General features: G+C 34.6%; 1 protein-coding gene across 1 annotated transcript in view; it reads right to left on the bottom strand.

The window, feature by feature from the left end:
- lta4h (leukotriene A4 hydrolase) overlaps positions 1–16414 on the bottom strand; it is a gene marked incomplete at its 5' end in the record, with an annotated part of 41930 nt that extends 25516 nt beyond the window's left edge. Inside the window, 7 exons of the mRNA XM_044186917.1 lie at positions 9981–10053; positions 10140–10192; positions 11974–12078; positions 12518–12586; positions 14331–14451; positions 14533–14663; positions 16187–16414. Of these exons, the coding sequence (XP_044042852.1) occupies positions 9981–10053; positions 10140–10192; positions 11974–12078; positions 12518–12586; positions 14331–14451; positions 14533–14663; positions 16187–16414 (780 nt within the window). The remainder of the gene's footprint in view (positions 1–9980; positions 10054–10139; positions 10193–11973; positions 12079–12517; positions 12587–14330; positions 14452–14532; positions 14664–16186) is intronic.
- Between the last annotated feature and the right edge of the window lie 25 nt (positions 16415–16439).

Below are 16439 nucleotides of genomic sequence, written 5' to 3'. Positions count from 1 at the left end.
CATACATACATACATACATACATACATACATACATATGTCCAGACATACATATGTCCATACATACATACATACATATGTCGATACATACATACATACATATGTCCATACATACATACATACATATGTCCATACATACATACATACATATGTCCATACATACATACATACATACATATGTCCAGACATATATACATATGTCCAGACATACATACATATGTCCAGACATACATACATACATATGTCCATACATACATACATACATACATACATACATATGTCCATACATATGTCCATACATACGTCCATACATATGTCCATACATATATACATATGTCCAGACATACATACATACATATGTCCATACATACATACATACATACATACATATGTCCATACATACATACATACATATGTCCATACATACATACATACATATGTCCAGACATATATACATACATATGTCCAGACATATATACATACATATGTCCAGACATATATACATAAATACATATGTCTATATATATGTACATACATACATATGTCCATACATACATACATATGTCCATACATACATATGTCCATACATACATATGTCCATACATACATATGTCCATACATACATACATATGTCCAGACATACATACATACATACATGTCCATACATACATACATACATACATGTCCATACATACATACATACATACATATGTCCAGACATACATATGTCCATACATACATACATACATACATATGTCCAGACATACGTCCATACATACATATGTCCATACATACGTCCATACATACATATGTCCATACATAAATACATACATACATACATACATACAGATGTCCATACATACATACATATGTCCAGACATATATACATAAATACATATGTCTATATATATGTCCATACATATGTCCATACATATGTCCATACATACATACATACATATGTCCAGACATATGTCCATACATATGTCCAGACATACATACATACATATGTCCATACATACATACATACACATGTCCAGACATACATACATACGTCCATACATACATACATACATACATACATACGTCTATACATACATACATACATATGTCCATACATATGTCCAGACATATATACATAAATACATAAATACATATGTCTATATATGTCCATACATATATACATAAATACATATGTCTATATATGTCCATACATATGTCCATACATACATACATATGTCCATACATACATACATACATATGTCCATACATACATACATACATACATACATATGTCCATACATACATACATACATACATACATATGTCCATACATACATACATATGTCCAGACATACATATGTCCATACATACATACATACATATGTCCATACATACATATGTCCATACATACATACATACATTGTCCATACATACATACATACATACATATGTCCATACATACATACATACATATGTCCAGACATACGTCCATACATACATATGTCCATACATACATACATACATACATACATACATATGTCCAGACATACATATGTCCATACATACATACATACATATGTCGATACATACATACATACATATGTCCATACATACATACATACATATGTCCATACATACATACATACATACATATGTCCAGACATATATACATATGTCCAGACATACATACATATGTCCAGACATACATACATACATATGTCCATACATACATACATACATACATACATACATATGTCCATACATATGTCCATACATACGTCCATACATATGTCCATACATATATACATATGTCCAGACATACATACATACATATGTCCATACATACATACATACATATGTCCATACATACATACATACATATGTCCATACATACATACATACATACATACATACATACATATGTCCATACATACATACATACATACATATGTCCATACATACATACATACATATGTCCAGACATATATACATACATATGTCCAGACATATATACATAAATACATATGTCTATATATATGTACATACATACATACATACATACATACATATGTCCATACATACATATGTCCATACATACATATGTCCATACATACATACATATGTCCAGACATACATACATACATACATGTCCATACATACATACATACATACATGTCCATACATACATACATACATATGTCCAGACATACATATGTCCATACATACATACATACATACATATGTCCAGACATACGTCCATACATACATATGTCCATACATACGTCCATACATACATATGTCCATACATAAATACATACATACATACATACATACAGATGTCCATACATACATACATATGTCCAGACATATATACATAAATACATATGTCTATATATATGTCCATACATATGTCCATACATATGTCCATACATACATACATACATATGTCCAGACATATGTCCATACATATGTCCATACATATGTCCAGACATACATACATACATATGTCCATACATACATACATACACATGTCCAGACATACATACATACGTCCATACATACATACATACATACATACGTCTATACATACATACATACATATGTCCATACATATGTCCAGACATATATACATAAATACATAAATACATATGTCTATATATGTCCATACATATATACATAAATACATATGTCTATATATGTCCATACATATGTCCATACATACATACATATGTCCATACATACATACATACATATGTCCATACATACATACATACATACATACATATGTCCATACATACATACATACATACATACATATGTCCATACATACATACATATGTCCAGACATACATATGTCCATACATACATACATACATATGTCCATACATACATATGTCCATACATACATACATACATTGTCCATACATACATACATACATACATATGTCCATACATACATACATACATATGTCCAGACATACGTCCATACATACATATGTCCATACATACATACATACATACATACATACATATGTCCAGACATACATATGTCCATACATACATACATACATATGTCGATACATACATACATACATATGTCCATACATACATACATACATATGTCCATACATACATACATACATACATATGTCCAGACATATATACATATGTCCAGACATACATACATATGTCCAGACATACATACATACATATGTCCATACATACATACATACATACATACATATGTCCATACATATGTCCATACATACGTCCATACATATGTCCATACATATATACATATGTCCAGACATACATACATACATATGTCCATACATACATACATACATATGTCCATACATACATACATACATACATACATACATATGTCCATACATACATACATACATATGTCCATACATACATACATACATATGTCCAGACATATATACATACATATGTCCAGACATATATACATAAATACATATGTCTATATATATGTACATACATACATACATACATACATACATATGTCCATACATACATATGTCCATACATACATATGTCCATACATACATACATATGTCCAGACATACATACATACATACATGTCCATACATACATACATACATACATGTCCATACATACATACATACATATGTCCAGACATACATATGTCCATACATACATACATACATACATATGTCCAGACATACGTCCATACATACATATGTCCATACATACGTCCATACATACATATGTCCATACATAAATACATACATACATACATACATACAGATGTCCATACATACATACATATGTCCAGACATATATACATAAATACATATGTCTATATATATGTCCATACATATGTCCAGACATACATACATATGTCCAGACATACATACATACATATGTCCATACATACATACATACATACATATGTCCATACATACATACATACATATGTCCAGACATATACACATAAATACATATGTCTATATATATGTCCATACATATATACATATGTCCAGACATATGTCCATACATATGTACATATGTACATACATACATACATACATATGTCCATACATACATACATACATATGTCCATACATACATACATACATACGTCCATACATACGTCCATACATACATATGTCCATACATACGTCCATACATACATATGTCCATACATACATATGTCCATACATACATATGTCCATACATATGTCCATACATATGTCCATACATATGTCCATACATATATACATATGTCCATACATATGTCCATACATATATACATATGTCCATACATATGTCCATACATATGTCCATACATATGTACACGTCCATATATACATACACCCATACATCCGTACATATATACATACATACATATGTCCATACATACATACACCCATACATACATACATATATACATAAATACATATGTCTATATATATGTCCATACATATGTCTATATATATGTCCATACATATGTCCAACCATATATACATACATACATATGTCCAATCATACATACATACATACATACATACATATGTCCATACATACATACATACATACATATGTCCATACATACATACATACATATGTCCATACATACATACATACATATGTCCATACATATATACATACATATGTCCATACATATATACATACATCCATATGTCCATACATACATATGTCCATACATACATACATACATACATACATATGTCCATACATACATACATACATACATATGTCCATACATACATATGTCCATACACACATACTTACATACATATGTCCATACACACATACTTACATACATATGTCCATACACACATACATACATATGTCCATACACACATACATACATATGTCCATACACATACATACATATGAACATACATACATACATATGTCCATACATACATACATACATATGTCCATACATACATACATACATATGTCCATACATATATACATACATATGTCCATACATATATACATACATCCATATGTCCATACATACATATGTCCATACATACATACATACATACATACATATGTCCATACATACATACATACATATGTCCATACATACATATGTCCATACACACATACTTACATACATATGTCCATACACACATACTTACATACATATGTCCATACACACATACATACATATGTCCATACACACATACATACATATGTCCATACACATACATACATATGAACATACATACATACATATGTCCATACATACATATGTCCATACATACATATGTCCATACATATGTCCATACATACATATGTCCATACATACGTCCATACATATATACGTCCATACATACATACAGATGTCCATACATACATACAGATGTCCATACATATGTCCATACATACGTCCATACATACATATGTCCATACATACATACATACATACATATGTCCAGACATATATACATAAATACATATGTCTATATATATGTCCATACATATGTCCATACATACATACATACATACATATGTCCAGACATACATACATACATATGTCCATACATACATACATACATATGTCCAGACATACATATGTCCATACATACATACATACATACATACATACATATGTCCAGACATATGTCCATACATATATACACATATGTCCAGACATATGTCCATACATATGTCCATACATACATACATATATACATATGTCCATACATACATACATATATACATATGTCCAGACATATGTCCATACATATATACATATGTCCAGACATATGTCCATACATATGTCCATACATATGTCCATACATACATACATACATACATACATATGTCCAGACATATGTCCATACATATGTCCAGACATACATACATACATATGTCCATACATACATACATACACATGTCCAGACATACATACATACGTCCATACATACATACATACATACATACATACGTCTATACATACATACATACATATGTCCATACATACATACATACATATGTCCATACATACATACATACATATGTCCATACATACATACATATGTCTATACATACATACATATGTCTATACATACATACATATGTCCATACATACATACATACATATGTCCATACATACATACATACATACATATGTCCATACATATATACATACATACATATGTCCATACATATATACATACATACATATGTCCATACATACATACATACATACATATGTCCATACATACATACATACATACATATGTCCAGACATATGTCCATACATATATACACATATGTCCAGACATATGTCCATACATATGTCCAGACATACATACATACATACATATGTCCATACATACATACATATGTCCAGACATACATATGTCCATACATACATACATATATACATATGTCCAGACATATGTCCATACATATATACATATGTCCAGACATATGTCCATACATATGTCCAGACATATGTCCATACATATGTCCAGACATATGTCCATACATATGTCCAGACATATGTCCATACATATGTCCATACATACATATGTCCAGACATACATACATACATATGTCCAGACATACATACATACACATGTCCATACATACATACATACACATGTCCAGACATACATACATACGTCCATACATACATACATACATATGTCCATACATACATACATACATATGTCCATACATACATACATACATATGTCCATACATACATACATACATATGTCCATACATACATACATACATATGTCCATACATACATACATACATATGTCCATACATACATACATACATACATATGTCCATACATATATACATACATACATATGTCCATACATACATACATACATACATATGTCCATACATACATACATACATACATACATACATATGTCCATACATACATACATACATACATATGTCCATACATACATATGTCCATACATACATATGTCCATACACACATACATACATATGTCCATACACATACATACATACATATGTACATACATACATACATACATACATATGTCCATACATACATACATATGTCCATACATACATACATATGTCCATACACACATACATACATATGTCCATACACACATACATACATATGTCCATACACATACATACATATGTACATACATACATACATACATACATACATATGTCCATACATACATACATATGTCCATACATACATATGTCCATACATACAGATGTCCATACATACATACAGATGTCCATACATACATACAGATGTCCATACATACATATGTCCAGACATATATACATAAATACATATGTCTATATATATGTCCATACATATGTCCATACATACATACATACATACATACACACATACATACATATGTCCATACATACATACATAGATACATACATACATATGTCCATACATACATACATACATATGTCCATACATACATATGTCCATACACACATACATACATACATATGTCCATACACACATACATACATATGTCCATACACATACATACATATGTCCATACATACATACATATGTCCATACATACATACATATGTCCATACATACATACATACATATGTCCATACATACATATGTCCATACATACATATGTCCATACATACAGATGTCCATACATACAGATGTCCATACATACATATGTCCAGACATATATACATAAATACATATGTCTATATATATGTCCATACATATGTCCATACATACATACATACATACACACATACATACATACATATGTCCATACATACATACATACATATGTCCATACATACAGACATACATATGTCCAGACATACATACATAAATACATATGTCTATATATATGTCCATACATATGTCCATACATATATACATATGTACATACATACATATGTCCATACATACATACATATGTCCAGACATACATACATACATATGTCCAGACATACATACATATGTCCAGACATACACACATACGTCCAGACATACACACATACATATGTCCAGACATATATACATAAATACATATGTCTATATATATGTCCATACATATACACATAAATACATATGTCTATATATGTCCATACATATGTCCATACATAAATACATATGTCTATATATGTCCATACATATGTCCATACATACATACATATGTCCATACATACATACATACATACATATGTCCATACATACATACATACATACATACATACATATGTCCATACATACATACATACATACATACATATGTCCATACATACATACATATGTCCAGACATACATATGTCCATACATACATATGTCCATACATACATATGTCCATACATACATACATTGTCCATACATACATACATACATACATATGTCCATACATACATACATACATATGTCCAGACATACGTCCATACATACATATGTCCATACATACATACATACATACATACATACATATGTCCAGACATACATATGTCCATACATACATACATACATATGTCCATACATACATACATACATATGTCCATACATACATACATACATACATCCATACATACATACATACATATGTCCATACATACATACATACATATGTCCATACATACATATGTCCATACATACATACATACATACATATGTCCAGACATACATACATACATACATGTCCATACATACATACATACATACATATGTCCAGACATACATATGTCCATACATACATATGTCCATACATACATACATACATATGTCCAGACATACGTCCATACATACATATGTCCATACATACGTCCATACATACATATGTCCATACATACGTCCATACATACATATGTCCAGACATATGTCCATACATATATACATATGTCCAGACATACATACGTCCATACATACATATGTCCATACATAAATACATACATAAATACATATGTCTATATATATGTCCATACATATGTCCAGACATACATACATATGTCCAGACATACATACATACATATGTCCAGACATACATATGTCCATACATACATACATATGTCCATACATACATACATACATACATATGTCCATACATACATACATACATATGTCCAGACATATACACATAAATACATATGTCCAGAGATATGTCCATACATATATACATATGTCCAGACATATGTCCATACATATATACATATGTCCAGACATACATACATACATACATACATACATATGTCCATACATACATACATACATATGTCCATACATACATACATACATACGTCCATACATACATACGTCCATACATACATACGTCCATACATACATACGTCCATACATACATATATATGTCCAGACATATGTCCATACATACATACATATGTCCATACATACATACATACATACGTCCATACATACATATGTCCATACATACATACGTCCATACATACATATGTCCAGACATATGTCCATACATATATACATATGTCCAGACATACATACATATGTCCATACATACATATGTCCATACATACATATGTCCATACATACATATGTCCATACATACATATGTCCATACATATATACATATGTCCATACATATATACATATGTCCATACATATATACATATGTCCATACATATGTCCATACATATGTACACATGTCCATATATACATACACCCATACATCCGTACATATATACATACATACATATGTCCATACATACATATGTCCATACATACATACATATATACATAAATACATATGTCTATATATATGTCCATACATATGTCTATATATATGTCCATACATATGTCTATATATATGTCCATACATATGTCCAACCATATATACATACATACATATGTCCAATCATACATACATACATACATACATACATACATACATACATACATACGTCCATACATATCCACACACACACACACACACAATATGTTATTGTGACCCACCTCAGAGAACTCAAACGCTGCTTTATCCACAAACTCTTTCTCAGACCAGACTCTGGACCTCGGCCCGATCTCCCTGTCAACCAATCAGAGACCAGAAACACTGTTTACCTGCTGCAGGTGACATGATGATATCAGTGAACAGGTGAGAGAGAAGGGTACCTGCTCTCCAGAGCTCCAACAACGATGGCTATCAGGTAAGAAGGCATGGGCACCTGAAGACAAAGGTCAAAGTGGCTTCAGCAGGTTAACAACATGAACAAACTTCACTGATTCATCAACAGCTGACTTGTAATGCTGCTGAACATCGTCACATGTTGAAGTGACAAACAGATTTGTATTTTGTTCATTAATTAAAGTCTGATTTATTCTACAGACACCAGATGTCCATCTTTTCTTCTCAACTTCAAACACAAACACAGAACAACAAATGCTCAACTCAGAAAATATTCAAGTCACAATTTAACTCAGGCACCTGCACTGAGGACAGACTTCTACTGTGAAGGGATGTATTATTAGTATTACTACTATTACTATTAGTATTACTATTAGTGTTAGTAGTTGTTTGCATGCTAAAGGCATTGAGCTGCCGGGGGCTGCCACAGGGTCAGGGGGCCACAGGGTCAGGGGGCCACAGGGTCTGGGGGCCACAGGGTCTGGGGGCCACAGGGTCAGGGAGTCTGGGTGTGACCAGGACCTGAATGAATGAAGGAATGAAAAACTGGGTCTGCGGGCCCAACTGGCCCCCCTCCCAGGAAAATCTCCAATGATGCCCTACCATCCACAGCCCCAAGCAACTGGAGTGATGACAGTGATAATAATGCTGATAATAATAATAAATTGTTGTCAGAATGATTATTATACTTATTATTGTTATTGTTGTTGTTATTATACAGCTGCATGTGTGTGTATAATCAGACTGTCGCATCAGTATTAGCCTAAAGTTTGTACTCTGCTGAGACATCTGTATTCACTCTGTTCTGTTCTTATACTTTAGTATAAAGCTTTGTTATTGCATTACGCTGTTAATTTATTGTATTTATTCTGTTTATTTTTCAAGGACAGTGCATATTAATAAACATTACTGTAAATATGCCAGAATTAGCCACAAGGCTAGTTTTCATCCGCAGTCCCTGGCCAGTGTGAAGCTGGCAGCCTATAACAACACAAAGTGTTTATTAAAAATACATCACAAAGTCTATTTTGTTATAAAGGACAAAGAAATGTTTTAGACTTGGAATGGAAAAAATGCAATTAAATGAAGCTTAATGTGCAGTAAACAGTGTGCAGCTTCATAATTCATGTTCCTGGGTGGAAATCAGTTGGTTTATCTGCTGCAGGACGACGTCACTGAAACTCTCGATTAAAACTAAAATGAAGCGGTGACGGTTTTTAGAAGTTTGATGAAGATGCAGCTGAACATCAGTGTTGATGATAAAAACAATTAGAACAGACAGGAAGTCACTGATCCATCAGACTGACCACATTATTCACTTGATCATCATGTTGGTCAATAAAACAGGAAAAATATCCATCAGTTTCCTAAAAAGTCCAACGTTTTGTTTTTCTGTCACAAGAAAACCAGAAATTCTTTACATTTAAGAAGAAACAAAAACATTTTCAGTATCTTTGCTTCACTTTCTGCAGATGAATTGATGATTAACCCACTGATTGTTTCAGCTTTATTAGGAGTTTATTAGCTGTTATATGGAGTCAAAACTTATTGATCTCAGTTACTTGATCAGAATGTATAAATGTGTTTAGTTACATAAACATGTGCTGACATTTTATTTTACGGGTGTTTTCTAATAATTCTAATAATTTCTTGGAAAGAATTAATTTGGTTCTAATTAAAACACGAACACGATGTGAAGTGAAGCTGAGACGTTAGAGCCGGAGTTACATGTGTAACTACACTTCTATGATTAACGACTCCGCTGATTGACTGCTGATGGACTCATGACGTCACGTAAATCAAGAGTAGAAGTGGACTGACCGGCTGTCTGAACCGGTAGATGATGCGGTTGTTGTCCTGAGGATCGACTTGCTGTCCGTCTCTCACTGCACTCATCACAGCCACCAGGTCCTTAGGCACAGACACCTGAGAGACAAAACACAGGTCACGCCTGAGAGACAAAACACAGGTCACGCCTGAGAGACAAAACACAGGTCACGCCTGAGAGACAAAACACAGGTCACGCCTGAGAGACAAAACACAGGTCACGCCTTAGAGACAAAACACAGGTCACGCCTGAGAGACAAAACACAGGTCGGCCTGAGAGACAAAACACAGGTCACGCCTGAGAGACAAAACACAGGTCGGCCTGAGAGACAAAACACAGGTCGGCCTGAGAGACAAAACACAGGTCACGCCTTAGAGACAAAACACAGGTCACGCCTGAGAGACAAAACACAGGTCACGCCTGAGAGACAAAACACAGGTCACGCCTGAGAGACAAAAGGTCACACCTAAGGAGGTGACATCACTGCACAACAGGTGTGTGTGTGTGTGTGTGTGTGTGTGTGTGTGTGTGTGTTACCTGAGCGTAGTAGGTGTGTTTGACAGACGGGCTGTCCTGGCAGGGAACCATACTCCTGCAGTGATGAGCCTGTAAGACAAGACACAGGGAGACAGTCCGAAAAGAGTTCAGTCAGTATTCCACCTTTATTTATAAAACGGATAGCTCAAATCAAGCAATCTGATTGGTTGTTAGCCGTGATATAGTAACTGTATATGACGGTTATGACGTCTAATAACTTCACGCAATTCGGTATCACTGCGTCTGGAAAAAGCTAGCCAACTGCTACCTTGTTTATTGAATTATTTAGCCAGCCAAAACAAGTGGCAGGAAGCACCAGGAAGCACCAGGAAGCACCAGGAAGCACCAGGAACCGGAGCGGAGACGTGACGGATACTAAACGTCGAGCATTATCGCGGCAGAGTAAAAGCAGCATCGGCGGCTTCGTCTCTGCGGCTCAGAGGCTTTCTGGTCATGGAGCTGTTCCAACAAGAAAACTGGCTAAAGAGTGAAACTGTCTGTTGTGCAACGTTAGCTAAATGCTCGCAGGAGGGATAGATCGGAACAGAATACAATACCAGAGGGATTACTTACTTAATTAATTAATTAATTAATTAATGAATTATAAATTGTTGGAATAATATCCGAAGCGATGCATGGATGCTATCTTTAGTAGCGGCTGCTAACTTCGCGTTAGCAGTCTCGTACGTTGCGCTGCTAAGCTGTTGTATTGCAAACCCTGTTTGCTGTTATGTTAGCATCTTAGCACGGTCTAACCAGCTCGGTCCGAACGCGCTCTGAACAGCTCCGACTCGATATTAATTCAGACCTTCTATGTTAGCAGCTAAGTTAGCAGCTTCTCAGCGTTGCCAGATAGGAAATGTTAAACTATCGTACCACAGGCTTAAATTATCGTATTTTGAGGAAAATTATCGTACGCGAGTCATAACCAGAAGAACGAAAATGCGTAATTTAACGAAACACTTTGTGACACGCCTACAAATCTACCCACATCTAGTTTGTTTTTAAAGCGGGCTGACGAAGCTACGATGTGTCCGTAAGTTCAGTCTGACAGTTTTGCAACAGCCTCATATTACAAAATTAAATTACAAGAAGTTTAGCCAATTATCTTCTCTCGTTCTCTCCGAGCCTGGAAAACGACAGCGTGCCAGTATATACTATAAAGTACACACATTATTATTATTATTATTATTATTATTATTATTATTAAAAAAAAGCAGACATGTTTTCTTACAAACTTCTTCAGAGGAAACTCACAAACTGCTTTAAACTAAGAAAACTCATCAGTTCAGAAACGTTTGCAGAGAAATGTGAGAAGAAAACAGGAACAAAGTGTCGCCACGGAAACATTCAGGATGTCGTGATGAAGAAACTTTAACTTCTGCTAAAACTGAGTCACACCAGATTTTATTAAACGAATTTACAACCAGTTGAACTGTTCCAGTTCATTTTTGTGGATCAATATTCACTATTTCAGCTCATTTAATTTAACTAAATATATGAAATTGTTCAGTGTTCAATGGATAATAAAATAAAGATCTTTTTTCCTTTACTGAATGTTTCAATTTTCTCATTGTGTCTTTTATGATTTGGATTTTATTTTATTTGTTAAAGCTTCTGTTTTATTCCTTGTTTTACTTAAAGAAATCTTTATTATTGTTATTAAAATACAGAAATCTTTAATAAACTAAAACATTTGGACCTTCAGAATATTTAAGTTAAACAGATAAAAACAGATGAATAGTGTTTTATAACAGCTGTGTGTGTGTGTGTGTGTGTGTGTGTGCGTGTGTGTGTGTGTGTGTGCGGTCACCTGACACTGGCTGAACAGGTACGGTTGTTTCTTCCCAGCAGTCTGTTCAGGTGTGAGCCACTGCAGAGCCGACGCAGACGGAGACGTCTCATAGGTCACCTCCACGATCACATGCTGACCTCTGAGCGGTCCACAACACAAACACATTGATGACATTTTATTTTGAAAAGACGTTACAAGAGGAAAGAGAAGAAGAGGTCACCTGTAGAGGTCAAAGGGCAGCGTGATGTCCAGCGGAGTCCCCTTGAAGCTGTGTTTGGGGCCCATAGAAAACGCCGCCGCTTGTCCATTAGCGCTCACTGAGACGATCTTCAGGTCTCTGGTGTCCAAAGTCTGCAGCAGATAAAACGACACTTTTATTAATGAGATTCTGAGATTAATGTCAGTCCTGCTGAGTCAGCGCTCAGGAACAGACATACCTGCTGATAAACACTCACCTGTCACTCTCTGACCTCAGTCTACACACCTGTACTGACAATCAGCCTTCAAATCAAAGTCCAAGATCATATAGCTCCAATAAATTCAGTCTCTTAAATCTCAACTACTTCACACCAAACTCCATTCAAAAACAAGCAATTTACACTTTTTTGCTTCAAACTATTTATAGGCTATACCTAATAAAATGAGCTTTACTAATAGGTGTTAAGATAAGTTTTCACAAGTGAGCGAATGAATTCTAAACTTTATTCCCCTGATTCCAGCCTGCAAGATACCTTTCTGTATGGGATGAACATGATGTCAGTTTTCGAGACTGAAAAAGGCTTCGAAAGCTTGAAATCTCATTTAAAAAAGGTTTCTGGCAGCGGTGCGTCCCGTTCACTCTCCCATGTGCGTCTTTCATAGTGTGTATTTTTATGAAGTGTGTATTTTTTTTGCATATGGTGTGTATTTCTTTTTATGCTGCTCCTTTAAATCGCCTTTTTTTGTTTTTTTATAAAGTTGACTTTGAGAAATGTGCACAAGCCACCACACAGCCCCAATAAATTCTGTTTGTCTTATTTCTGCGTCATGCCAAACTCCATTGAAATACATAACATTTTAAAGTTGCCTTGATAAAAAATATGTATACACATATAGATAAAAGTTCTAAATATTTCCACCGAGTAGTGAAGAACTCAACATCAAACTGTTAGAAGTGGAAGAACACTATGTGACGCTGAAACTGCAAAGTGAAAGTCGGCTCTGCTGCACACCTGATTAACAGTTCAGGTCCAGTTACAGTTTCCAGTTCACACACCTGCCCTTCTTCTGACAGATCAGCCGGTATGTCAAAGTCCAAGACCACACGCCCCAATAAAGTGTTTCTATATTTAACTAAAGCACACCAAACTCCATTCACAAACACCGCAATTGAAAGATTCCTTACCTGTGTAATATTTGCAGACCTCAAAAGACCTAAATTCTAGTTAAAATGTGTTACATGTACCTGACACATGAAGAACTGGATTAAGCCGAATTACAGAACGGCGTCTGCTCAAAGATTTGAAAACTTCTAATCAAACATTTATGAACAGTGAAATGTTTCGTTAGTTGTTCAGTTAATCGACAGATTTCTTTAGAATTTTACATTTTGACGAGCAAATTCTGTTCATTAAAGTCCGGACTGTAAAACAGTTAACAACCTGTCAGGAGATGACCTCGCACATTGACTGCATATGACTGAGTTAGAATACAGACCAGACTTAATGTAAATTATCGCAGTTTTTAAGCGGCCTTCGGTTGTATTTGATGAGCCCTTCAGGGACCATAAACACGGTGTGAAATCACAACACCTGGCTCGTGTTGCACTGAGCCGTTAGCTTTGAGGCTAACATGCAGCTGTACCGGAGCAGAGCACCGGGTTCCGTTAACGTTACCAGAGCAGAGAAACGGTCCTCCAGAGCCTCCACGGTGAGTTCCACCTTGGCCCTGATGACGTGCGTGTCGAAGTCCAGGTGGAAGGACAGGTTCAGGTGTCTGGTGACGCACCTGGTGAAGGAGGAGAAGGAGCACGGGTCTGAAGACATGATGATCTGTCCGGTAACAACAGAGACTGAACGTCCCGGTCTGTCAGACACCCGGTTTTCTACCGGAACATGCCCTACTCACATCCGGCACCGTTCTTTTCAA

The sequence above is a fragment of the Siniperca chuatsi genome, linkage group LG23 (genome assembly GCF_020085105.1).
Source record: "Siniperca chuatsi isolate FFG_IHB_CAS linkage group LG23, ASM2008510v1, whole genome shotgun sequence".
Taxonomy (NCBI): domain Eukaryota; kingdom Metazoa; phylum Chordata; class Actinopteri; order Centrarchiformes; family Sinipercidae; genus Siniperca; species Siniperca chuatsi.
The sequence above is the reverse complement of the archived record's forward strand: the minus strand, read 5'-3'. Positions and strand labels throughout refer to the sequence as shown.